Below are 26,552 nucleotides of genomic sequence, written 5' to 3' on the forward strand. Positions count from 1 at the left end.
ACGATTAATTTTTTCTCGTATATTGTCGACACGCCGATATTTTTTCCAGTCTCGCCCGCCCCTGAGGAGAGATAGCTTAGGGCCGCCATGCCGCCGCCCATCGCCGCCTCCTGCCTTCTGTTCGCCCTCGCCGGGGCGCAAGGGTGGCCCGCAGAGCCGACGACGCCCGCCGCCGGATTCTTCGGCAGCGGTAGGAGGATCATCGGACGATTCGGATCAGTTCGACCGCCTCGGGAGAGCGGGGTGTTGAGCTAGAAGGCTACTCATATCGAAAAAACCAAATGCACTCAATGAGTCGCTCGAATAACAACCATAATTATCATTTCCATATTTATTAATGACTGTTCACAGTATTTCATTAGTAATTAATCAGAAAAATATATTTCACGCGAGTTAATTGATGCGCTATGACGCGTGGAAACGTTCCACTTAGCCTCTGGCTGCAGTGTATTTAGACTAGGGATGAGAATAATTAACATGCATCATTCCCATTTGCCACGATGGGAATGAATAACATTTCTATCGAACTATAACAGTGCCATAATAACCCGGGTGAATGCCTAGTTAAGCTTTCCGATCGCTCATCAGTTTCAGCTTCCCCGCGTTGACCCTGTAGAAATTGGTTCCCAGTGCGTCGTAAAATTTTGCCATTGCAGTTCCATGTGAAGTTATTAGATTGGTGAATTAGTTAGTACACGTGACGTCAAACCGACGCGCCCGATTGTGTCGTTTCTAAGGGGATTTTAGGATGCATCGAGAAGCAAGGTCATTTTTGCATTGCATAGTTTCTATAAGTCGTTCTTGGTCTGAAGGCACTCAAAACCGACGCGCCGGTTTGAGGATAATGGCTCCTCGTTTGCATATCCTGAAACAAATCGGGAAGAGCCCCTTTGTCAGGCTATTGTATATTAGCTTTTGAGGACTCCTGCCGACCTATAATATGCATGTTTAAGCCAAATTCAAATGGAGCACGAGTGAGACGGAGTACGAATGTATTTCTGAATTAGATGCGAGGAATTCCGTCGTGAGAAATGGCGAATGAAAAAGGGGCGTTTGGCACGCATACCAATGATGGAACGCTTCGTTTCAAAAAGGAAAATCGCAAAATATCAGCCTATTTAATATTTTTTTGATTATTCATCTACGCCTGGAGAAATTGAAACAGATGGAAAGGAAAACAAACGAAGAAACGAAGTTCTAGTCATGGCGGGGAAATGAATAAAATTGACGGCTACTGGGAGAATTGAATTTATGCAAGACGCGTGGATGCCGAAGTTATCGGCAAACGAATGTTATTCCGAATATACGAGATACGTTGAGGGGCGAATGGTCGTTAGAGGGACGGAATTAAGGGAGGCGGAAAACATTCAGAGCTAAGGAATGAGTCATTAATATATATATATATATATATAATATACAATATATGTAAATATATACATATTACACACACACACACACACACACACATATATATATATATATATATATATATATATATATATATATATATATATATATATATATGTAATATATACATATATATACAATATATGTAAATATATACATATATATACATATTTTTTCATATATACATATTAATTTATATATATATATATATATATATATATATATAGTACAATACACAGTAACACACAATATAGAAACACAAAAAAAGAAGAACACTCGCACGTTATTTCTTGATATTTCGACGGAAACAATCCGTCTTCATCTGAAGATGTAGACGTAATGACTGCTGGAATTGTAGAGGTGAGGGGTGCGAGAGAAAGGGATTGCCTTCCTCGATGTTAATATTTCCCTCAGTAATAACAAATTCCTGACCTCTGTTCACACTAAACCTACTAATAAGCAGCAATACCTTCATTTCAGCAGTTGTCACCCCTCCCATACCAAGCGCTCCCTCCCTTACTCCCTCTATCAGCGGTCACCGCATTTGCAACCATCCCGAATCACTTAACAAATACCTTAACAACCTTTACCACTCCCTCCTCCAACGAGGATACCCTGATTCTCTCCTCCATAAAAAAATACTTAAACATTCCTACACCCCCAAGCCTGCCTCAACCACAGACTCCCAGCCTCTCTCAATCTGTACTACCTACTTCCCAGGCATTCAGTCTCTCAAATTCATCCTCAAAGACCTATTCCCCATCCTCAAAAATCACAACACTTCCTCCAACCTTCTTCCCAAATGCCCCTCTGTCACCTTCAAACGTCCCGCCAACCTAGCAGATATCCTCAAATCCACCAGGCCGCTCTCAAAATCCCCTCACACCCCCAGAGCCATACCCACTCCATGTCATCGAGCAAGATGCAAAACCTGCCCTGTTTTCACCACTCCACCCCACTCCATCCCACCATTTAACTCTCTCCCGCCTTTCCCCTATTCCTCTTGCACTTCCAAGAATGTTGTTTATCTTCTAACCTGTAAACTCTGCCCGTCCTTTTACATAGGCCAATGTTCCACAACACTTAACATTAGGATTAATAACCACCGCGCCTCGTGCAATCCCTCCTCCCCATCCGCGGGTCTCCCCATCCCTAAACATGCTTCCCATCATAATACCCCTTTCAACCAGTGTTACAATGTTTCCGTCCTAGCGTCCCTTCCCACATCCGATAACCCTATAGAATTAAAAACTCTTGAAATGGCATTCATTTACATCTGTATGGCCTATCAGCATCCGGGCCTCAATGTCGTTCACTGATGGGAGTGGCCCAGAATTGTTACTTTGTGGAAGCGATGCATATCGAAGGGTGGACACTGTGTTTTTCCGCATGAGTTTTGGTGTACGTGGCCTTTGTTTTGACTTGCGAAGTCTTGATCAATACTTTGTAGGTTGAAACCTGGGTCTCGTATGTTGCAATAGTTGCGGTGAGCATGTTGTTCTATTTTCCGATTTTGTGTCAATTCCACCTCCTCCCTCTCCCTCCTTGCCTATCTCCGCTCCCCTCTAGCCTCTCCTCACCCTTTCCTCTCCCCAACCATTCCTCTCACCCCTCCTTCGCCTCCCGTTCTCCCCTTCCCCTGGCCCCCTTCCCTTTCTCTCGCACCCCTCACCTCTACAATTCCAGCAGTCATTACTTCTATATCTTCAGATGAAGACGGATTGTTTCCCTCGAATATAAGAAATTAAGAAATATTAAGAAATAACGTGTGAGTGTTCTTCTTTTTTTTGTGTTTCTATATTGTGTGTTACTGTGTATTGTACTATTCGGCACTTCCGTGTTACGTCTACGAAAGCATATATATATATATATATATATATATATATATATATATATATATATATATATATATTTATTTTATATATATATATATATATATATATATATATATATATATAATACATATATATTATATATATATATATATATATATATATAATACATATATATTATATATATATATATATATATATATATAATACATATATATTATATATATATTTTATATATATATTTATATTTATATATATGCATAGAGAGAGAGAGTGCGATGTTAGTTAGGGCTTTGAAGGACAATAGCGTGCGATGCTGTGGCTCATCTAAAACCTCCGCTAACCCGGTGGACAACTGCCAATAATAACAATAATCTCCACCAAAATGGTACCCTGCAAACCACCGCTAAGGTGATTCCAAACCAGGCATGCTAATTCAAAGTTAAATGGTGCTAATTAGTCATGGTCAACTATTAGTTACCAAAAAATCTCTTTAGAGGTTCAAATAATGGCAATAGTTGAAATAAGTAGGGAAATGAATTACAATCCAATGTAAAATAAAGTGTTTTTTCATTATGATTTTCGCATTCGAGACGAGCTGCAGGTAAGAAGAAAAATGGCAAAGTCTAGAGAAAATAATGACTGTACCAGACTACTTACAGTACAATGTTTTACCGAGCACATTCTTCACTTTTCCAAGCAGGCTTAGCTGCCCCACACTTGACCTCTCCAATACTATTGTCATGAACTCTCCTATCGTAGTGGGATTGGGCCAATAATACTTCAACAAAAATGCCAAAGAGGCATCCTTCCAATTTATGCAAGAGTTCGAATCTGTAATTTAACCTTCGCTCCGAGAATGATTCCCAGCCGAGCTCCTCTAATATTTTGGATACGCTACTCACTTAATCATAGCAATATTTTACAAATCCAGCCCCTTTTCCACGCACACGATCTAATCCAGGATAGTATAAACGTAAGTACATCTCTCTACACTCGGGCACCAATGAAAGTTAAATTTAAATATTTAAATCGTTCATTTTGTTATGTAGACAAAATTACTGTTGGAGTTGTTTCCCTTGAAAGATAAGTAATTTTATCCAGTAGCAAATTAAAATTTGTCAGCAACAGGAGGGAAAGCTGTGTCACTCATTGGTGTAATTAGTTATATTTAATGTTGGGTTGCACATATATAGGTACTATACTTCTATATAGGCAGGTAATTCTATATAGGTACTACTTCAAATGGTTATACGTGTTGCTCTTCATTGTTCCGATCACAGATTACGAGGGGGAAAAAGATTTCTTACGTCGACCAACTTGACCGTCGATTTCCGCCCTCTATTTCTCACTGTGGTCCCACCCATGAAATTCATTCGGGGCTGAAACTATTCCATCTATCAGCATTAAACTTAAATTATTTGCCTTTCCTGGTATTTAAGCCATTCATGTAATCTTTGTATTTCCGGCGATCCCAACTCAGGGTTTCTAGCATTTTAAATAATCGAAAGGAAAGACCTTTATGGCTGCAACAGCCATTCAAATCGTGCACCCTCCTGTTTCAGGGCCCACGAGATGGGAGAGCCCCTTCGTTGGTCGCCCACAGGTCTTCCACCTCCGGGTCGGCCAGTACATGGGCTTCCTGTGCAACACCAGGGCTCCCCCCCGGCTGAACTCCCAGTGGAGGAAGAACGGCGTCCCGGTGCCGGCCCTGGCGCCAGCCTCTGGCGAGCCGACGTCCGAGGGGCCGCGGTTGATCATCCGGTGGGTCTCTCTCCGGGACTCCGGCCAGTACACCTGCGGCGGCGATGGGCCTGACGCCGCCGCGGCCTTAATCTTCGTCCACCCGAGGTGAGTCCCGAATCGCCAAGTCCCTGCTTCAGCAGCAGGGCGGATCCGCGCGAACGGCCCTCCACTTACAACTCCATCTCACATCTGCATTGAACCACACCCACCCTTATTTGTTCTGCGCCGCCATTAAGGACGGATGCTGTCGTTCGGGAATTTGTTTTGGAAATGCCCGATTTTGCTTTCACGTCTTTCCACCAATGGCATTCACCTTTGCTCGGTAAACAATTTGCATTTACGCCACCACCCATTCATCTGCTCTTATATTATTTCGAGTTACCCTTTTAACGTATATTCCTTTTTGGAGCAAGGCGGGGGTTTTGGGGGCACGACGTGCAGTGTGAAAACAAACAGATTTCACATCTATGATCCTCATCAACCGCGCCTCCGCGGGTTGACTTTCTTCGTTCATAGGGCTTTCCTTTCCCTTGCGCAAGCTTTCAAAGGTCACTGCGTCCATTTAAAATTTCTCTTGCTTCCGCCCGTGTCTTCCGACATACCCCTTGCACGCCAAGGTCTCAAGTTGTTTCATTTGTATATATTTCACCGTTGGCAAAATGTCAATGCTCCCCAGAGTCATTGCTTCCTTCGTGTTCTTCTTCCTCCTTAGCTCTCCAATCCGCCACTCATTCCCGGATTACTCTTTAAGATCTTCCATTCTATGAGCAAGCGTCCCACCAACTCCAGATGAAGAGGTCTTGTTCAACTCTTCTTACTTCCAGCAGCAATTATATCATTAAAGAAGATATTCTTCGTGCTTTCTCTGTCACTCCGGTCTGTAAAGAGGCAACGTTTTCCAAGTCACCGACCCAAACTCTATCTATGGTCCTCGGGCGGTTTTAAATGCGATTCCGTGAGACCTGTCATGATTCCTACAAGATTGTACCTGTAATTCCTCTTATGATATTTCATTCTATCTTACGCCATTTGGGAAGGTGGCAGAGGATGAGGTTTCCTCATATCACCAGTGTGATACGTACTACAAATGGTTGACAACACACACCAATGCATCCTTCGCTTAAATTTTGTCTCTGCATCTCAATCCCATTCGCACGCTATCTTTGAATCACAGCTATTCATCCCAGCCATTCATGGTTACTCTATGCTCTCTCTATTCAAAAATATTTCCGATACTCGTCATCAAGGTTACCGATCAACACCATGATTTGTGGCAGAGGCCAACTGTCATTGTCTCCTTACACGTCGCGGAGTGAGAAGGGATGGAATCGTTCTGGTGACTTGGAAGATGCTCAGAGTGAATTCCTTGCAGACAGGCTCGGTTCTGGTCCACTCCAGCATCTTCCATCCCTCCTCTTATTTCTCCGGAGCACCGTTTCGCCGACCCATGGCAGCCACCATTCCTGTGCTGTTACTAACTCCATCGATTCGTAGCCAGCCCACCTCCTTGCAATGTAGGCCATAAAAAAATACGCCCCCAGTATCTCCCGACCAAACGGAAAAGCAGAAATGATTGGCAAACAAGATTATAATGAGAATGCGGGAAGCGACAGCTGTCGGGTAAACAAAATGAAGATTGGCTACACCGTGCAGCGTGAAAGAAACCACCCAAAGTGGTCTCCAACTACGTGTTGCGGTGGGGAGGTTTTCCGAGTGACCGTGGCACGGAGAGTTACACTGGCGGGAGTTTACGCTCCTGTTTGGGTCAAATAATCCTTTTAGTTGAAAGATTAATTAACGCACATAAATATGACTACGTGTCCTCCTGAGTGGATGTTAAATCGTAAGACTTGTAAATCTCATTGACGAAACAGGACGTGAGTCACACCCGAAAAAATACTGGACGTTTTTCATACCAAAATTAACTTGTCTCCATTTTATACACAATATACCGTTGAAATTAAAAAGATAAAATTGTGAACTTGCACTTGCGTTGAGTGAAAAATGCATTTTATTGTCTAAGGGCAAAGGATTACAGGGATTCCGGAATAGTAATTTATGCACCAAGCACACGACAGAAATGTATTCGCGTAAATTTTACTCAATCCGCTTTCAACAAAAGAAATCCATACGGTTCAGTGACATAGGGACTGGGAAACAGGACATTGCACTGCCATTCAATTTTCGGCGTCCCTACAAGATATTAAAAAACGTTACGTTCATTTTGAAACAAAATCACTGAAAATGGAACAGGGTTTGTCTGATGAATAAATATTAATTCCTCAAGGAGATGTCGCTGCTTGCGCAAAATCCGAATCACAGCCCTGTCTAGTAATTTTTTTCGGGAAACATTATGCACTTGTATGAAAACATATTTTTTAAATATTAAAGCGGAAATTGTGTACAGGGATTCTAATTATTTTTCAGTAGTTTAGGACATTACGTTAAAAAAACGCAACCTTCCGTCACGCTACAGGTGTCCGACCTGAAATTCTCTAACGGTCCCTTCACTGTCATTTATAAAAAACTGACCACGATCATCGTAATGCATACAGGTCTGTTAACGGAATATTATGCCTTTATTTCATGCTCGCTTAAAGTCCACGAGAAAGACCCCTTGACGTCCGAGTCACTCCCACCAGTGTAAATGTTGTCGAGGGAATGCCTGTGGACATCCAATGCAGCGCTGACGGCTACCCACAGCCAATCGTCATCGTCTGGCATTTAAAGGAGCGTCCCTTCAGCAGCAGAGTGACGGTATGGCATAAAATACAGAGTATCATAAAATACCCATTCAATCGCCATGTGTGTAACTATTACGTGCATGAAATTTTATCAACTAAGTTACTTCTAGTTTATCAAGCTCTTCAAAAATTTACCGACTATTTTTATGACCATTCTGTTGTAATGGAACTGCTGACATTCTTCCCTCTATTACAGTCTTGAACATCCCACTGCCATTCAATAAGTCCTTCAACCATTTTTCCTGCCTCCATAGCATTTCTCCCAAAAAACCCCTCTCTTCGCCCACCATACCAAGTACTTCCTCATTTGTTTTCTTCTCTGTCCATTTCACCTTCTCCATTCTTCTCCACACCCACATTTCAAAAGCCTCCAATCTACGTCTATCCTCCTGCTTCAATGACCACTTTTCCGCACCGTACATAGCTACGCTCCATATCAAAGTTTTCGCGAGTCTTTTCTTAATATCCTTACTCAACGTCCCTGTCATCAACTCCCTCCTCATTGTGAAAGCCTCTTTGCCTAGCGCAATTCTTCTCCTTACGTCCTTGCTACTTTGACCGTGTTGGTCCAAAACACTACCGAGATACGTGAACTGTTCTACCTGTTCTAGTTTTTGCCCTCCTACTTTAATGTTTACCTTAGCCTTTTCCTTTCTAGAAAATGGCATTACCTTAGTTTTATTAATGTTGATTCTCATCCTATACCTGTCCCACCGAATTTCCAATTCACTCAGCAATTCTTGCAACCCCTTGGCTGACTGAAAAACTAAAGCTTGGTCATCAGCAAACCCAACTGATTTTATGAATTGCCCTCCGATTTTCATTCATACCTCCAGTTCTTCCCATGTCTCTTTAATCATTTCCTCTACATACAGGTTGACCAGCCACAGTGATAATGGGCAACCCTGCCTTACAACTCTTCCTCACACTGCCCATCCGGACTCCCCATTCCCCACCCGCACCTGAGCAGTCTGAGACATGTACAGGTTGCAGATCAGGCTCCTGTCTCTCCAATCTATTCCTATTTTATTCAATATGCTCATTAGTTTTTCCCAATTCACTCTATCAAATGCTTTTTCAAAATCTACGAACAGGCAAATACTTCCTGATTGTATTCTATATTCCTCTCGATTAATAATCTCATCACTGCAATGGCATCACGCGTACCTCTCCCCTTCCTAAGCCCAAACTGATCATCCCCTAAGTAATCATTTGCCCTGCTCTCTATCCTTTTGTTTATGATCCTAAGAACAACTTTAGCTGCGTGGGATATCAAACTAATTGTCCTGTAGTCCTCACATGATGTAGCCTTTATATTTTTTGGAATAGGAACTAAAACTGATCTCACGAAGTCGTCCGGCCAGATTCCTTCTTGATAGATACTACGAATCAGCCCATATAGCCTCTAACTCCCACATTTTCCTAAGCATTCCAGTTGCTCCACAGGAATTCTATCCACCCCATGGCCTTATTTAGCTTCATCTCTCATAGTGCCCTTTCTATCTCATTGTCAAGTATGCCTGGACCTAAGCTGTCTTCCTCTACGTCATGTCCCCTTTCTACATCTAACTTTGTTGGTCTAAGTTCTTTACTATACAGTTCTTCTATATATTCCTTCCATCTCTCTTGGATCTTTCCTGCGTCAACTATTACCTTACCCGCCATAACTCTAACTGCTATCGTTGATCTCCCTTTCTTATTTCCCGATAAAGATTTAACTTTGCTGTACAGCGCACCGATTTTACCCTTCCTCTGCAGACTTTCCATATCCTCGCACTGCATCTTCCACCATGCTTCTTTTGCTTTATTTGTTGCCCGCCTCAATTTATTGTTTAACTCTTTGCACTTCATTTTGCCTAACTTGACGGCCGTGCCATGGAAATATCAAAACTACTTATGTGAGTTACCTTTCTTTGTGTTTCTGTGTTTAAATGTCTTAATCAATGTTTTTCTAAATTAGTGTTTTTGTTGAAACCTGTGTTTGTGTCTGTGTGAGTGTATATATATTTATATGTAGAGTTTGTATTTATATTATTGTGACATTAATATATATTTATATTCTATTCATATTATGCTTATGCATAATGATGTATAAGCATTTTTGGAGCAATTTCAGTGTGAAGTTATCACCCAACAGACTATACTAGTGTGGAACGAATATGTGCATTAAATCCGATGAAATAAATACTCATTAATTACTCTTCCACTCAAATTTAAGGGAATATCATATTAGGCTTGCATTGTGGGTCAGTTTCGCTGCTGTATTTCTTACGAATCCACTCCATCTATCTAACAGATTGAAGGAAACAGACTCCAAGTTCACAGCGCTATGGCTTCTGATAGTGGAACATATGTCTGCGTTGCCAGCAACAGGGAGGGGTTTTACACTGAAGCCATATCCAATGTGGTAGTGAGTGAACAAAAACCAGGTTAGCAGTCATATCATTGTAGAGTTGTATCTTAATTATCAGAGTTGAATGAGAAAAAAATTACAATTGATATTAAAATTGTAATACTATGTAATCACATTGTGATAATTAATTTTTATATTGCTTGTATTTTTTATCATCCGTGCCTGCCACTTGCCTTTCCAAATAAATTCATTAGATTTTGATAAATTTTGTAAATGGAGTTTCATAGTATTCTTAATATAGTATACAAGTATGCCATGGTAACAAATTAATCTCCAAGTTGCTCTTTCATTTTTTTGGTATTAAGTAGAATGTGCCAAAATATTTTTCCCCAGAAAGGATGAATATCATTTACTGTCATCAGAGTCAATTTTTCACAATCAAACATAGTCATTGATCTAAAAAGCAAATTGTAGTCAAAAATCTTGTTTCTTCAATGAGGGCTCCTTAATTTGAATAAATATTTAGAGATATAAATATGCAGTATTTTCCTGTGTGATTGCTTGTATTTCAGCACACTCGCTGCCCTTTTTGTTTTTACTACTCTGATCAATGTGGATTAAGTAAATAAATAATAATAAGTGTTATTCCATCATGAAAGGTAAGCTTTGGATGGGCACAGCCTGAGGGCAGCTACATTTCTCACATTCACCTGTCAAGATAAACCCATGCTCTCCAGCCTAAAGTAGACGCTTCTTCAATTCTGCCAACTCCCTTCCTTCCTATCATCCCGTCCAACATTCCTATCCTCTTCCTCCCCTTACCTTGCTTGTCTAATATTCTCCCCTCTATCACAGTCTTCGATATCCCATTCACAATCCAAACACTACGGATCCATTTTTCCTGCTTTCTTTGCTTTTCTCCCAACTATCCATTCTCCTTGCCTTTTGCCATACGCAGTACTTATTAATTTTTCATTCCATCCATTTCACTTTGTTCATCCTTCTCCAGCCTCCAAATTTCAACATTTACCGGTCTATGCCTGCCATCTAGCTTGAGTGACCATGTTTCCACGCCTTACAAAGCCAAACTTCATTTCAAAATTTAAGAAGTCATCAACCCATACTCAACATCTCTGTCATTGATTCCTTCCTACTTGTGGAAATTTCTTTGCCTTCTTTGATCATCTTAGTCCCGAACACTGCCAGGATAGAAAAACTGTAATCCTACACTTTTTTCCCCCCCAATTTAACATTTAGCTTAGCAATCCTCATATTCAAAAACTCATAACCTTTGTTCTGTTTACATTGATTCTCATCCCATACACAAAAGTTCATTGACTGCCCAAGCGGGCAAGTATAAACTGTCCCGGTGAGTGAAGTCCCACCTTTACCGGTCTTTGTACATAAGAAACGCATGGAATTGAAGAAAGAAAGCAGCATGGCTGAGGTGGAAGTGTGGTTTGCGAGAAAGTGAAACTTAAAACGAGGAATAAAATATGAATTCTTAATCTAACAAGAAAGTAATGCCGTCAGGGAACGGCTTTTTACAAAAGAAATAAAAAGAACGTATTAAACAGCACTAACTGCCCACTGGCGCACTCTGAGCACAGAGCGGTACAAAAGGGAAGCGGAGGCGAGGGTCGCCCATTTCCCACAGCGAGAAATTACACTTGGGCAAGAGGAAGCGGGTGACAGCAAGACCGTGAAGCGGATACAATGATACTGAAATAACTTACTGAGGACGGAGGAAGAGATCCGTCCGGCCGGGAGGCGGCTTAATACTATGAAGAAAATTTAAAATTAAAAGGCATAGAAAAGACTCATAGGCGAGTAATATCTTTAGGCAGTGTATAAGTGTGTTTCTCCATGGGATCATCGTCCCAGATGGTTTGTAGCAGCGGATTTCCAGACGGTGCGAGGCGGGATTTGAAAGATGCGACTTGCCAGCGAATAAATTCCGTGATGGATGGGAGTTTATGAGTCACTTGCACGTCGGCAATCCTAGTGACCTCATCCCATACATATCACACTGATAATGCACTCAGCAATGACTTTTGCACCTCAGCTGACTGGCTTACTACAGCTTGATCAATCACAAACCTAACTGACTTTATGAATTATCCTCCGTTTTTATTACTATACCCAGTTTTTCCATGACTCTTCCACCATTGCCTCCATGCATACATTGATAATAATGGTTGATAACGGGCACCCCAATCCTACCCCTCTTCTTAACAATGCCTCACCAGATTCCCCATCCTCCAAACTCAGATTGCAGATAAGTTATCCACTAAGATAATATCCCTCCGATAACTTCCAAATTCTCTGACTGTCTTCATACATTCAACAATTCTACCCTTTTCACCCAATCAAATGCTTTCTCTAAATTTATAAAACAAACCAAAACATCCTCTCTATCAATCTAAGTTCCCTTCTAGTGATTACCTCATTACTGCTATGGCATAACGAGTATCTCTCGCATTCGTGAGATCAAACTGATCAATCCTCAACTACTGCTTGGTGCTCTAAAAGCCACCGTTGGGCATGTGGGGGAGGAGGTGATACATCATCACTGGCCATTCAAAATGAAAAATTACTTTTCCTCCATTTTTAGTAATAATACTTTTACATACTCATGCATAGAAAATAATTCAAATAAAGTAAAACATGATGCATACAGGTGCATGCACAATGGTAACAAGTGAGACAAACTTCTCTATGAGAGGAGGTCTTAATCTCTTCAATTTTGTTTACCTGATCTCTCTCACCGTAGTATGATGGGACTAATAACACATATTCAACACCATTGCTAAAGAGATGTCCTTCCAATATGCAAGAGATTTAATTTGTCATTTAGCCTTCACTCCATGAGTAATTCCCAAACTAGTTCCTCTAATAATTTTGATGAGCTTCTCAGTTTGTCATAACAATGTTTCACAAATTTAGCTCCTCTATGCTGCTGCAATCAATCCTACTTCATGAGGATCCCATATTTCAACAGCACATTCTAAATGAGACCTGACGAATGAAAGATAACATTTCTCTTTAACCTTTTCATCAAATTTCCTCAATACTCCCATAAAAAATCCTAATTTTTTGTTAGTTTGTCCATATATTCCTCAAACACATTTCACCCAGGATGGGTCATTAGTGAGGGTGACAGAAATATTCAATTGAGTCTACCTTTTCTATTTTGGTATTCTTGATGCAGTAGGCATTCTGGAGGGAATTACTCATATTCTAAAAATTCATCACTATACCACTTTTTTGAGTTTAATCCTAATTACCAAGTGTTTCACCAGCATTGTATAGCATTTAGGTTATCTGCTAAAGCTACCTTATCCTAAGGATTACAGATATCTCTGTAAACCACTGCATTGTTGGTAAGACAACGTATCCCACGGTTAACCAAGGAGTCAATGTTGTTCTCATAAAGAAGGAATAAAAGAGATTCAATAACACTTCTCTGGGGAATACCACTACACTAATTCTACTGCATTAGAACTAACACCATCTATTATTACCCTTTGTACATGACTATTCAAAAAGTCATTAATAGTAGTAGTAGTTTTGAGGGGAGGCGACCGACAGCTGAGGTCATTTGCACCATAGGGGATGGACAGGAAAGGATGAAGGGTGGAGAGAAACCCGGCGTCGGCATTAGCCTACTCTTTACGAAAGGCGCCAAGGGATCCGCTGCTTAACGCCCCATCCGACGGACGGCGTACTCACTCAAAGTGCCCTCCACAAAGCACCTAAGTAGGGATCGAGATACCTCTGAAAAATATTCAACACTGCCGGGATAGTCATTAATCCAGCCAAGAATAATATCATTGCGATGCTGCCAAAAAAATCATGGTATCTCACCTTACCAATTAGCTTTTGACTCCAAAAGACTACTTAGACTTAATCTAAACCACCGCATCATGCCTGTCCAAATATGACTGGGAGTAGCTTCTTCAGGAACCAGCCAAAGCTGGCTAAAATTATTTTTATCCATTTAATACAATATTGTACATTGTTCCTATTGTTCCTCTTCTTTAATTACAAATAAAATAATAACCCCCTTCATTCTCTAACCATTAAGTTCAACAAATTTTTTTGGACTTACACTAAGTCATAATCTTGACTGCCCATCTCCAATAGTGGATATGATAAATATAATGTAACCTTCATGATTTGCAAACTTGTTCCAACTACTGTTTCACTCATTTTTAACAAATTTCTAGTAATTATACGAGCAAGTCTGTATACGAGTATCTGTATATGAGATTGAAACTGAAATTAAGAAGCTGCTATTAATGAAGTCCTATTACAGTGTGAATGAGTTTATGAGTGATAACTGTTGATTTTTAGCTGTGTTACAAGTATGGGTACACAGGTAGTGTTACAGTGTATTTTTCTGAATTTCATTTGAGCTCAATTGCTATATTTCATTGAAGTGTGTATTTTTGCTAATTGTTCTAATTCTATATTCTGTTTCACTCTATGACTCTATTCTATATCACATACCTGGCCAACAGAAAAATACAAAACATATATAACATCCAAAGTTTCACTCTGTTAAAAAAAGGTGCCTTTAAGCTCAGGAGCTGGCCGTGAAACCCTAGTAAGATAGATGTGAGGAACACTTGGATATAATTCATTCTACTCATAATTCTTTTGCAAATTCTTTCAAAGGACAGAAAGGATGTCATTTCAGAGCAAAAATAATATCCATCTGCTGCATTCTTGAAATTCTTGCATCCACTGGAAGGAAGGACTGAATAATGACACCTGATGAAAAATTTTGGGGTCTACTATAAATATGTCTTAGCATTGCAATTCCTCCAACCGAAAGTCAATGGTAGACATAAATGATCATAGTACATAAACTAAATTCATGTTCAGAGGTCACTTTAAAGGAAAAAGAAAAGGGCATTATGTTACACCACCAGGAATATGCAATGATGAAACATGACCACACGCACATTGTAATCTATATCCCAATATAGCACCGTGATTTCATCTAAATGGAAAATAAAGTTCCAACTAATAAACTGGTTCATTATTACTAAAGAAACTTCAGATCGTGGTACTTTTCCCATTTCTTGCTGTCTTTCACTTTCGTTTTGATGAAATAAGATGCTTACAGAGCCATGAAAGAATGATGAATGACCTTCATAAAATACACCACCTTAGGCAGAAGTAAAGCCTCTCCCCTCAAAGATTTCTGATCGTCTGGCTGCTTTCAATTATAACCCACTAATTAGGTATCTCACTCTATAATGAGTAGTGGGTTACTGAAACTTTTCTTGTCTCACTTTAAAATAAATGTCCATGCTCCTCCCTCGTGGATGTGCAATTTCCCCAGAGAAATATTAAAGAGTTTAAGGATAATAGGAAGGAAGAAATATTACAATGTCTTATATGACATTTAGGATAGAGGAGTTCAGTCTAAAGACTATGTGAAGTCACTCATGAAATTTCTTAACAGTTTACCGCAATAAAGATTACAAAGGACTGATGTACAATTGTGGCAAATGAGTTATGTTTCACATTGTGTGCACCTAAAGATTACAAACTAAAGCATATGTTGTTCTAGGTACCATAATCCTATTTAATCTGTCTAAATAGGCCATATGAATTCAGGCTAGTTAATTGAGAAAATATTACAAAAACAGACTGTTGTTGTGATTTCATCGGAACAGCTCCGACCTTATTATATACTTAATACTTTACATTTTGGTGCACATAAAATGAATTACAAAAAGTCATTCAAACAAACCAAGAAAATATATATCAGCAAACATTGTTCCATGCAGTTATTCCCTCTGGAGGCAGAGGTCTATAGTGAGGAAAAAAAATGTGGCAGTCTCGGGTACTGCTGATAGAAGTGAAAACTTGATCTGGATATATGACCCAGCAACTTTTTGGTTGAATTGCTATTTAGGAAATTTGATTCTCTCAACTATTCCATCAGCCCCCACCCCTATAACAATTGACCTTTTTAAACTATTTCTCAAGATCACAGAAAATTATATATATTCAGACACGCATGTGTGCAGCTGCAATTGCAAAGGCAGCAGCATATTTGCGTGTAACCTGGCGTAAACATAAGGGAGGGGGTCGTCACTGGGACATGCAGCGCCATGGACGCAGCTTTGAAACCCCCATCTTTTATGTCATGTTATATTATACAAACCCTCCCATGGACTACAACCTTGACGTGGTGGAGGGGCTTGTGCGTACCGATGACCCCTAGAGCTGTGCTGGCGGGAGTAATAATGATTGCTCTTGGTAGGGTCACCCGTGCCAGATAGGTCGAAGGTTAGGAGCCAGACGAAAGGTAGTCCACGCAGCGTCTGTTCCTCAGTGAGGCGGCTGCAATGGCGTCTGACCCCAGTGGGGCGGCCAGTAAGTGATGGTGTCACGTTAAAAACACTATTGAGGAAGGCAATGGGAAATCAACTCCATTATCATTCCCAAGACTTATAGTTGGACACTACAGAGATTATAAGTCGTGGCAACTATGGGGCTTGGCCTAATCGACCGTGTGTCGTCCCGGCAGCGGGGGAGGCAAGGCTTCCGCGGTCGTCATCCCACGAAACCCTTGCAAGGGAAAACCAGCAGCAGCAGGACAGAAGATGCAGGAGAAGAAGACCAAATTAGTTAGAATAGGAATGTGGAATGTTTTGACAATATTGAGGACAGGAAAATTAGAGAATATAAAGTGAGAGATGGAAAGGGGAAATATAAATATTTTAGGTCTATGCGAGATGAGATGGAAGGATATTAGGGATAACTGGAGTGATAATTTTAGAATAATATACAGCGGCAGGGACAAGAGCCAACAAGGGGTTGCCATAATATTAAATAAAGAGGTAGGAAGAAGTGTAGTCAACATAGAATAGGCAACAGATAGGATATTGCCAGTAGAGATAAAAGCAGGAACCGACAAACTTGGTCATTGTTCAGATATACATGCTACCGAGCAACCATAAGGAGGTAGAGGTCAATAGGATATACAAACAGTTAGAGGACATAATCAAGTGTGCTACTGCAGGAAAACATTTGATAGTGATGGGGGATTGGAATGCGACGGTAGGCAAAGGAAGAGATGGTGATGAGGTGGGGGACTACAGTTTAGGCACAAGGAATGACTGCAGGGAGAAAGTAATTGAGTTCTGCAGGAGATAAGGGTTAGTCATCACCAACACTTGGTTTAGACACCACAAAAGACACAGATATCCATGGAAAATGCCAGGTGACTCAGGAAGGTATCAGTTAGATTATATTCTGGTTGGGCACAGGTTTAGGAACAGTGCAAAAAATTCGCACAGCTTTCTGGGAGCGGATGGGGACTCTGACCTCAAGTTTTTTCACGTTTGCCAACAGAAAATAATCCGAGGGGTCTGAATCTGGCAAATATGGTGCATGAGGTAGCAATTTAAACTTTAACTAATGAATTTTGGCCATTGCAATAACGAATTTGTGAGCTGGTGCCTTGATGAAATAACATTTGCTTCTTAGCCAAATGCGGTCGCTTTTCATTGATTCCTTCACTCAAACGTTGCAATAAGTTCGCATAATACTCGCCACTGATAGTTTTTCCTTTTTCAAGATAGTCAATGAATATTATCCCACGTACATCCCAAAAAACCGACGCCATGGCCTTGCCTGTAGATAAAACAGTCTTCACCTTATTTGGAACCGATTCTCCCTCTGGAATCCATTGTTTTGATTGTTCTTTTGTCTCAGGGGTAAAGTAATGGCCCCGTGTTTCATCGATGATTATGAAATGGTGCAAGAATACTGCATTGTGCTGTGAAACTTTGCTAAACACTCAACTGAAATATCTCCACAACACAGGTTTTGCTCAAGTGTGAACAAAGGCAGCACCCATCTTGCACACAGCTTCCTCATGCCCAAATTTTCCATTAATATGGGATGTACCGCGCTTTTTGAAATGCCTACTATGTCTGATAGCTTGTGCACTTTAAGTTGATGATCATCCAGTATTACTTAGTGGATTTTCTCCACCATTTCTGGAGTCATCCCCTCATATGATTGACCAATGTGGTGCTCGCCTTGACAGCTCGTATGGCCTCTGTTAATCTCTGCTACCCAATATTTTACTGTTGTAAACAAAAGAGCAGACTCACCAAGAGTAGAATCCAGTTCAGTTTCTTATATTGGTTGGGCTGAGGCCTTTCAAATAAAAGTATTGTATCACACAAAGAAGACAAATTGTCTCCATTTTCACAAATTTGCTGAAAACGTTCACTATTGATGGCTGTCAAACAAATACTAAACAATGCGGTGTCTCCAAACTTGAAGCATATGCTTTATAGATTGCATATTTTCTAATACAGTAATGTTTGCAAACGACTACCGCCATCTCTAGTTTAGGCCGGGAACTTATGGGACCACCCTCGTAGACACATGGAAAAAATGAATATTTGGGTTTTCATTGTTTGTATTACCCTCTCAATCTCTCTGATTGTTTATTCATGATCTCATCTCCATTTTTGAGAAGTGTCCTGTTGTATGGCTGTGAAGATATTTGATTCAAATGTGAGAAAAAGATTTAGCCTTCATGTTGCCATGTGATTAATCAATGATTGATACCTTTCTTAATATTTATGCAATCAAGTCCCACTTTAGTGCCCATCAATGTATCCTTATGCAATGGGCTTTCTTGTCATTACATCTAGTTAAGCATAGTCAATCTTCCATGGGATGGAAGTTGTATAGGTTTCAATCCTGAAGTTCAGATGTGTAGGTGCTGGCTAGCACCATAGAGGCAATATGACCTTGAAATACAAGAAAACAAAGAGAAAACTGACTTCAGAGCCCGTTTTTGAAGTGACAGAATTCATTGGATGATTCTATTCTTCAACACCATCTCACTCATTTTGCAATTCTGCAGAGTCACCTTACACACACTCTAAGATAAAACTTTCAACAATTATTTCATTTCAATGCAACAATTACAGAGTGCAAAAATTATTTGCCTTGACTGGGATTCAGATTTTAAGAGGATGCCTTGATAGCTTAGCTGGCTAAAGCACTGGACTTGAGGGATTTGGGTTCAAGGCAAATATTTTTAACTCTGAAATTGTTGCATTGAAATGCACATTAGCTGATGACTCTGTCAAAAGTTACTGTTGCAGCATCTCCCGCAGTTTCTTTGGAATATTATTTCATGTCATGAATCCTAAGATATACTCATTTTTTTGTCATTTCTTTTAGATTCAATATGAAATATGAGGCTGATATCTTTACCATATTCTTCTGTTGTTAATATTCTTACAGAAGAGATCCTAAACCGACACAAAGTACTCAGAGTAGGCTATAATGTGCATTACCTATTTCAATTGTATTTCCATGGCAGATGGTGAATTGATGGAGGAAAACCCTGGCCTCATCAAAGTGTTGCCTGAAGAATATCATGGTCCTGTTGGATTGAAGGTTGTTCTCTGGTGCATTACTGCGGCTGGTGTGAACTCTGCAGTGGAGTGGAAACGGATCAACGGCCATTTACCATCGACAGCCAGATACACAATGGGAAAGCAAAAGATGGAGATCATGAACGCACAAGTGAATGACTCTGGCGTTTACTCCTGCCACACTTGGCATGAGAGGGGAAAATTATTTCTTCAAGCATTTTCTAAAGTGAGCATCTTACCAGGTGAGTAAATATGTATGCCTTTAAATATTACAATGCCATTTCATATCTACTGTCAGATTTTACCACCCTAGTGCTTCTTCATCTCAATTTACGCGCTGAGTTCTTACTGTTACTCTTAAAGCTTTTGCTGCTTGCTCTTTTCACTTTTCTCCAGATAAAATCAGTCTTGGAAAACTTTATTGTTATTATTATCATCATCATCATCATCATCATCATCATCATCATCATTATTATTATTATTATTATTATTGTCATTATTATGTAATCTACCAGTTAAGGTAGGTTTTTGGATAGACAAAGCTCCTATAGAAATATTTTGTGATCCTAGCAAAACATCTATATCAGGTCCCTCTTCATCTCTGCGTACCATCTTCCTCCCTTCATCCCGTCCAACATCCCTATCCTGTTCCTTCCCTTTCCTCTTTTGCCTAACATTCTCCCCTCTATCACAGTCTTCAACATCCCACTGCCTGTCAACACCCCCTTCATCCACTTTTCCTGCCTCCATAGGAGTGCTCCCAACAAACCCCTCTCTTCGCCCACCATACCAAGTACTTCTTCATTTGTTTTCTTCTCTGTCCATTTCACCTTCTCCATTCTTCTCCACACCCACATTTCAAAAGCCTCCAGTCTACGTCTATCCTCCTGCTTCAATGACCACGTTTCCGCACCGTACATAGCTACGCTCCATATCAAAGTTTTTACGAGTCTTTTCTTAATATCCTTACTCAACGTCCTTCTCATCAACTCCCTCCTCCTAGTGAAAGCCTGTTTGCCTAGCGCAATTCTTCTCCTTACTACGTCCCTACTACTTTGACCGTGTTGGTCCAAAACACTACCGAGATACGTAAACTGTTCTACCTGCTCTAGTTTTTGCCCTCCTATTTTAATGTTGAGATTAGCCTTTTTCTTTCTAGAAAATCGCATTACCTTTGTTTATTAATATTGATCCTCATCCCATATCTGTCGCACTGAATTTCCAATTCACTCAGTAATGCTTGCAGCCCCTTGGCTGACTGACAAACTAAAGCTTGGTCATCAGCAACCCTAATAGATTTGTCGAATTCCCTGCCCACTTTCATTCCTACCTCCAATTCTTCCCATGCCTCTTTAATCATTTCCTCTGCATACAGGTTGAACAGCAGCGGTGATAATGGGCAACTCTGCCTTACACCTCTTCCTAACACTGCCCATTCGGACTCCCCGTTCCCCACCCGCACCTGAGCAGTCTGAGACATGTACAGGTTGCGGATTAGCCTCCTTTCCCTCCAATCTATTCCTATTTTCTGCAATATACTTATTAGTTTTCCCAGTTCACTCTATCAAACGCTTTTTCGAAATCTACAAAACAGGCAAATACCTCCTGGTTGCATTCTATATTCCTCTCGATTAATAATCTCATTACTGCAATGGCATCACGCGTACCTCTCCCCTTCCTAAACCCAAACTGATCATCCCCTAAGTAATCATTTGCCCTACTCTCTATCCTTTTGTTTATGATCCTGAGAACAACTTTAGCTGCGTGGGATATCAAACTAATTGTCCTATAGTCCTCAAATGACGTGGCCTTTACCTTTTTCGGAATCGGAACTAAAACTGCTCTCACAAAGTCTTCCGGCCAGATTCCCTCCTCATAAATGCAACGGATCAGCCCATATAGCCTCTTCCTCCCACATTTTCCTAAGCATTTTAAAAGTTCCACAGGAATGTTATCTACCCCCACGGCCTTATTTAGTTTCATCTCCCTTAATGCCCTTTCTATCTCATTGTCTAGTATGCCTGGACCTAAGCTGTCTTCCTCTACGTCATTTTCTTTTTCAATGTCTAACTTTGTTGGTCTGAGTTCTTTACTATACAGTTCTTCTATATACTCCTTCCATCTCTCTTGGATCTTTCCTGCGTCAACTATTACCTTACCCGCCTTATCTCTAACTGCTATCGTTGATCTCCCTTTCTTACTTCCCGATAAATATTTAACTTTGCTGTACAGCGCACCGATTTCACCCTTCCTCTGCAGACTTTCCAATTCCTCGCACTGCGTCTTCCACCATGCTTCTTTTGCTTTATTTGTAGCCCGCCTCAATTTATTGTTTAACTCTTTGTACTTCATTTTGCCTAACTCCATGTGTACATTCTTCCATTTTCTCCGCTCATCCATCTTTGTAATCATCTCATCATCACAATGCCATTCTCAGGAGAAGAGCAGGAGGATATGTGTAAAGGGGGGGGGGAGGTTGAGGGGAGGATAGGTAAGGGACCAATAGGAAATGGACATATGGGTGGAAGGGGATAAGTGGACGGCTATTTGATGTATTCAGTGGGCGTGGTTCAGCCCGGGGGGGTTTAAATGACTGGGCCACCCATATATGCACCATCTTGCAGGTTCTCACCTCTATTATACTTGTAGATTTTGGAAGGGTTTCAATCACTGAAATGGAGATGCGGTCATCAAACGATCGTTGGGCTGTGGGAAGCAGCGTGAGTAGAGATGGAATAATTTAGGAAGGTGGGGGATTTGGAGGAAAAGTGGTGGTTATTCATGCGGAGGGAAAGGGTAGTGGTGCATTCGCCCACATAGAATGAAGGGCAGAAGTTACAGGAGAGGCGATATATAATGTTTTTTAAAATGTAGGTGGCATCGAGTTGGGAGTTGGTGGTAAGGGAGGTGGAGGGTCTCAAGATGATGGCAGCATATGCAGCATGGGCGGTTGTATGGAGCAGACAGGGTTGGGGAAAAGACAGGGGTACTCACAGGTGCTTTTGTCAACATCACTTTTATTCTGACATTGTCCATCCATTTTGTTTAAACACCCGTTGAACTTGCCAGACATCTTCAAGTCATCTTCTGTGACATGTGCAACATGGGCCAGATCGGAAGAAGTTTCAAGACTAGAATAAAATAACGCGAAAGATATGGGAGGACTTATGATGAAACATCACTCCTTGCTAAGCATCTACTACAGTCATCCTACCCAAATTTCATCCTATGATTGTACACAATGAAAATAAGGGCAAAAGACTTGATATTTTATTACAACTTGAAATTATACAATTAAATATGAATGTTCTTTTGGATGATGAAATTTTTATAAACCACTCTCCTCTCCTCAGAATGCTGTTTTTACAGGAAACAGCGAAGCTCCCTCTCTCCAACTGACTCCACCCTTCGCGTATTTCCCATCAAACCACCCCCCTTACCCTCCACTCTCACTATGTATTGAACAACCCTTTAATGATAATATCCTTCATTTGATATCACTTGTACCTCATCCCATAACCTGCCTCTATCTGTTCTTTGTCCCCTTCCCGCTTGACCCTTCTTTATTCTTCCCTCCTTCCTACCTATCACCATCCTCTCTACAATGACCACATGTGTTTATCTTCTCCCCCCTTCTTTTTACCTCTCCATTTCTTTGGTTTCTCTGTTGTAATTGGGTTTTCTGTATTTTCTCTCTTTGTCCCTGCCTACCTTAATCGTCACTATTTATTTATATTTATTTATTTATTTATTCAGTATAAGTCCGAAAACAGCGCATTCTGGCCTTTACATCGAACTATTAACAACGATAACAGTGATCACATTTACAAACACCCAAGCCCTAGGTGGAGAAAAACTCACCCAGGCGGGAATCGAACCCGCGACCCTTGGAATGGCAGACGAGGACGTTACCCCGCCGCCACCGGGGTCGGCGATTTTCCTCCCCCCCTTCCTCAAATACGTATAAATATGATGTATTCACAATTTAAATCTTGTCTTGCACCTGAGGATGGTTCTGTGAACCGAAGGGCATTCTACTCGTACATAACAAATAAACCTGTGGAAAAGTGCAAATTTGTTTTTTCTCATAATGACACACTTCCACTGCATCTCACCTGAATCTGTTAAAATCATTACACTTATCATCCTGCTTCAGTGGCCATGTTTCCACGCTGTACACAACTATGCTCCATATCAAAGTTTTTACGAGCCTTTTCTTAACCTCCTTACTCTACGTCCCTATCATCAATTCTCTACTACTAGTGAAAGCTTCTTTGTCAAATGCAAATCTTCTCCTTATGTCTCTACCACATGGGAAGACCCAAAAGTACACGGCCTGATCTAGAGATGGCGGTAGTCGTTTGCAAATATTACTGTATTAGAAAATATGCAATCTATAAAGCATATGCTTCAAGTTTGGAGACACCACGTTGTTTAGTATTTGTTTGACAGCCATCAATAGTGAACGTTTTCAGCAAATTTGTGAAAATGGAGACAATTTGTCTTCTTTGTGTGATACAATACTTTTATTTGAAAGGCCTCAGCCCAACCAATATAAGAAACTGAACTGGATTCTACTCTTGGTGAGTCTGCTCTTTTGTTTACAACAGTAAAATATTGGGTAGCAGAGATTAACAGAGGCCATACGAGCTGTCAAGGCGAGCACCACATTGGTCAATCATATGAGGGGATGACTCCAGAAATGGTGGAGAAAATCCACTAAGTAATACTGGATGATCATCAACTTAAAGTGCACAAGCTATCAGACATAGTAGGCATTTCAAAAAGCGCGGTACATCCCATATTAATGGAAAATTTGGGCATGAGGAAGCTGTGTGCAAGATGGGTGCTGCCTTTGTTCACACTTGAGCAAAACCTGTGTTGTGGAGATATTTCAGTTGAGTGTTTAGCAAAGTTTCACAGCACAATGCAGTATTCTTGCACCATTTCATAATCATCGATGAAACACGGGGCCATTACTTTACCCCTGAGACAAAAGAACAATCAAAACAATGGATTCCAGAGGGAGAATCGGTTCCAAATAAGGTGAAGACTGTTTTATCTACAGGCAAGGCCATGGCGTCGGTTTTTTGGGATGTACGTGGGATAATATTCATTGACTATCTTGAAAAAGGAAAAACTATCAGTGGCGAGTATTATGCGAACTTATTGCAACGTTTGAGTGAAGGAATCAATGAAAAGCGACCGCATTTGGCTAAGAAGCAAATGTTATTTCATCAAGGCACCAGCTCACAAATTCGTTATTGCAATGGCCAAAATTCATTAGTTAAAGTTTAAATTGCTACCTCATGCACCATATTTGCCAGATTCAGACCCTTCGGATTATTTTCTGTTCGAAAACTTGAGAAAATGGCTGAGTGGTAAAAGAATTTCCAACTGTGAAGAAATGATGTCAGCAGTTGATGGCTATTTTGAGGAGCAAGACAGTTCTTATTATAAAAAGGGAATCAAACTTATTGAATATTGCTGGTTAAAGTGCATTGATCTGATAGGAGATAATGTTGAAAAATATATTTTTTTCCTAAATTTTCGTGTTTTCTTTGTTGTGTCGGGTACTTCTCGGGTTACCCTCATACTATCACCATTTTGGTCCAAAATACTACTGAGATATACGTAAGCTGTTCCACCTGCTCAAGTTTCCACCCTCCTATTTCAAAGTTGAACTCAGCCTTTTTCTTTCTGGAAAACTGAATAACCTTTATTCTATTTACATTAATTCTCATCCCGTATCTATCGCACTGAATTTCCAATTCATCTAGCAATGCCTGCAACCCCTTGGTGACTGACAAACTAGAGTATCAGTAAACATAACTAACTTATTTTATGAATTGTCCCCCATCAATATGTCATTTACCCTGCATTATGCCTAAATACATGCTATTTTGTGAATGTATCAGAATTATTACGAGTAATGATTATGAACGTTGAGGCACTGCTTTTTGTTTCCATGGCAGGTGATGAGTCAGTTAAGACAGATCCCAACCTCATCCAAGTGCTGCCAAAAGAATTTCAAGGCATTCCAGGATCCACTGTCACCCTCAGCTGCGCCGCTGTCATTGGTGGAGACTCGGCAGTGGTGTGGAGGCGGCAGAGTGGCACCATCCCGTCAAAAGCAACTTACACCAAGGGAAACCAACAACTGATACTCATCAATGCCCAACCGTCCGACTCAGGAGTGTACTTTTGCGCCACTCTGCACGAGAGTGGGAAGTATTACATTCGAGCATTCTCAGAAGTTACAATAAAACAGAGCACGGACAATATGCAATATTTGCAAAGAATTTGAATCACTCTTGTTACACTCCATATTTCTCCAATATATATTAGAATCACATAACTGTGGAAATATAGTGTAACAAATAATGCTGTAACATTGCTTAGTTTTTTAGGCTTTTAACCATTGTTACCAATTAAAAATACTGACATTATGTTATTTGTATCTCTTTCCTTCTTAATCAAAAACCACATGCGTGCATATACAGGGTTCGTCCGGAAAATAAGTGTACTGACTACTGATTTTTTCCCGCCGCTCCAGGCGTGCCCAGCACCGCTCTGACGGGCTGCGATTGGAGGGGGGTATGTTGGCAAGCGACGCTGAAAAAGGCAGTCGGCTCTGAGCTGTGGTGTAGTGAGGAGCTCTGTTAACGCGAACCTCCACGCTCGACCCACGTCACGGAACGTGATGCCAAAGTTTTTGGAGCAGCGTTATTCCATCAAATTTGCGGTCAAGCTTGGGAAATCGTCTACCGAAACTGTCGGTATGATTAACCAGGCTTACGGGGAGTCAGCCATGTCCAGAAACATGATCTTTCGGTGGCACAAGATGTTCGTGGAGGGCAGAGAAGAGGTCGACGACGAGTCTTCGAGAGGTTCCCGATGATGCCTTCGCGGGAGCGTTCCAGGAATGGGACCGCCGCTGGAACAAGTGTATCGACTCACAAGGGTCCTATTTTGAGGAATATTAGCTTAAGATATGTAAAAGTGTAATAAATTTTTTTTCCTGAGCTCAGTACACTTA

General features: G+C 40.7%; 1 protein-coding gene across 1 annotated transcript; it reads left to right on the plus strand.

Moving 5' to 3' along the window:
• The first annotated feature begins 87 nt into the window (after positions 1-87).
• Positions 88-25,946, plus strand: LOC139696492 (contactin-5-like). The gene is made up of 6 exons (XM_071595280.1): positions 88-190; positions 4,805-5,090; positions 7,586-7,742; positions 10,026-10,158; positions 19,459-19,755; positions 25,489-25,946. The coding sequence occupies exons 1-6, from the start codon at positions 88-90 to the stop codon at positions 25,818-25,820; spliced, it is 1,308 nt and encodes a 435-aa protein (XP_071451381.1). The 3' UTR covers positions 25,821-25,946.
• The last annotated feature ends 606 nt before the right edge of the window (positions 25,947-26,552 follow it).

This window comes from Hetaerina americana, unplaced genomic scaffold (genome assembly GCF_022747635.1).
Source record: "Hetaerina americana unplaced genomic scaffold, ioHetAmer1.1.p SCAF_7, whole genome shotgun sequence".
In the NCBI taxonomy this organism is placed as follows: Eukaryota; Metazoa; Arthropoda; class Insecta; order Odonata; family Calopterygidae; genus Hetaerina; species Hetaerina americana.

Bases quoted from the DNA above. Each gene is read 5' to 3' on its own strand.
- LOC139696492 (XM_071595280.1), top strand. From the start codon at position 88: ATGCCGCCGCCCATCGCCGCCTCCTGCCTTCTGTTCGCCCTCGCCGGG. The intron at 7,743-10,025 runs GTATGGCATAAA...TCTATCTAACAG, and splicing joins CCTTCAGCAGCAGAGTGACG to ATTGAAGGAAACAGACTCCA. The intron at 19,756-25,488 runs GTGAGTAAATAT...TTTCCATGGCAG, and splicing joins TAAAGTGAGCATCTTACCAG to GTGATGAGTCAGTTAAGACA.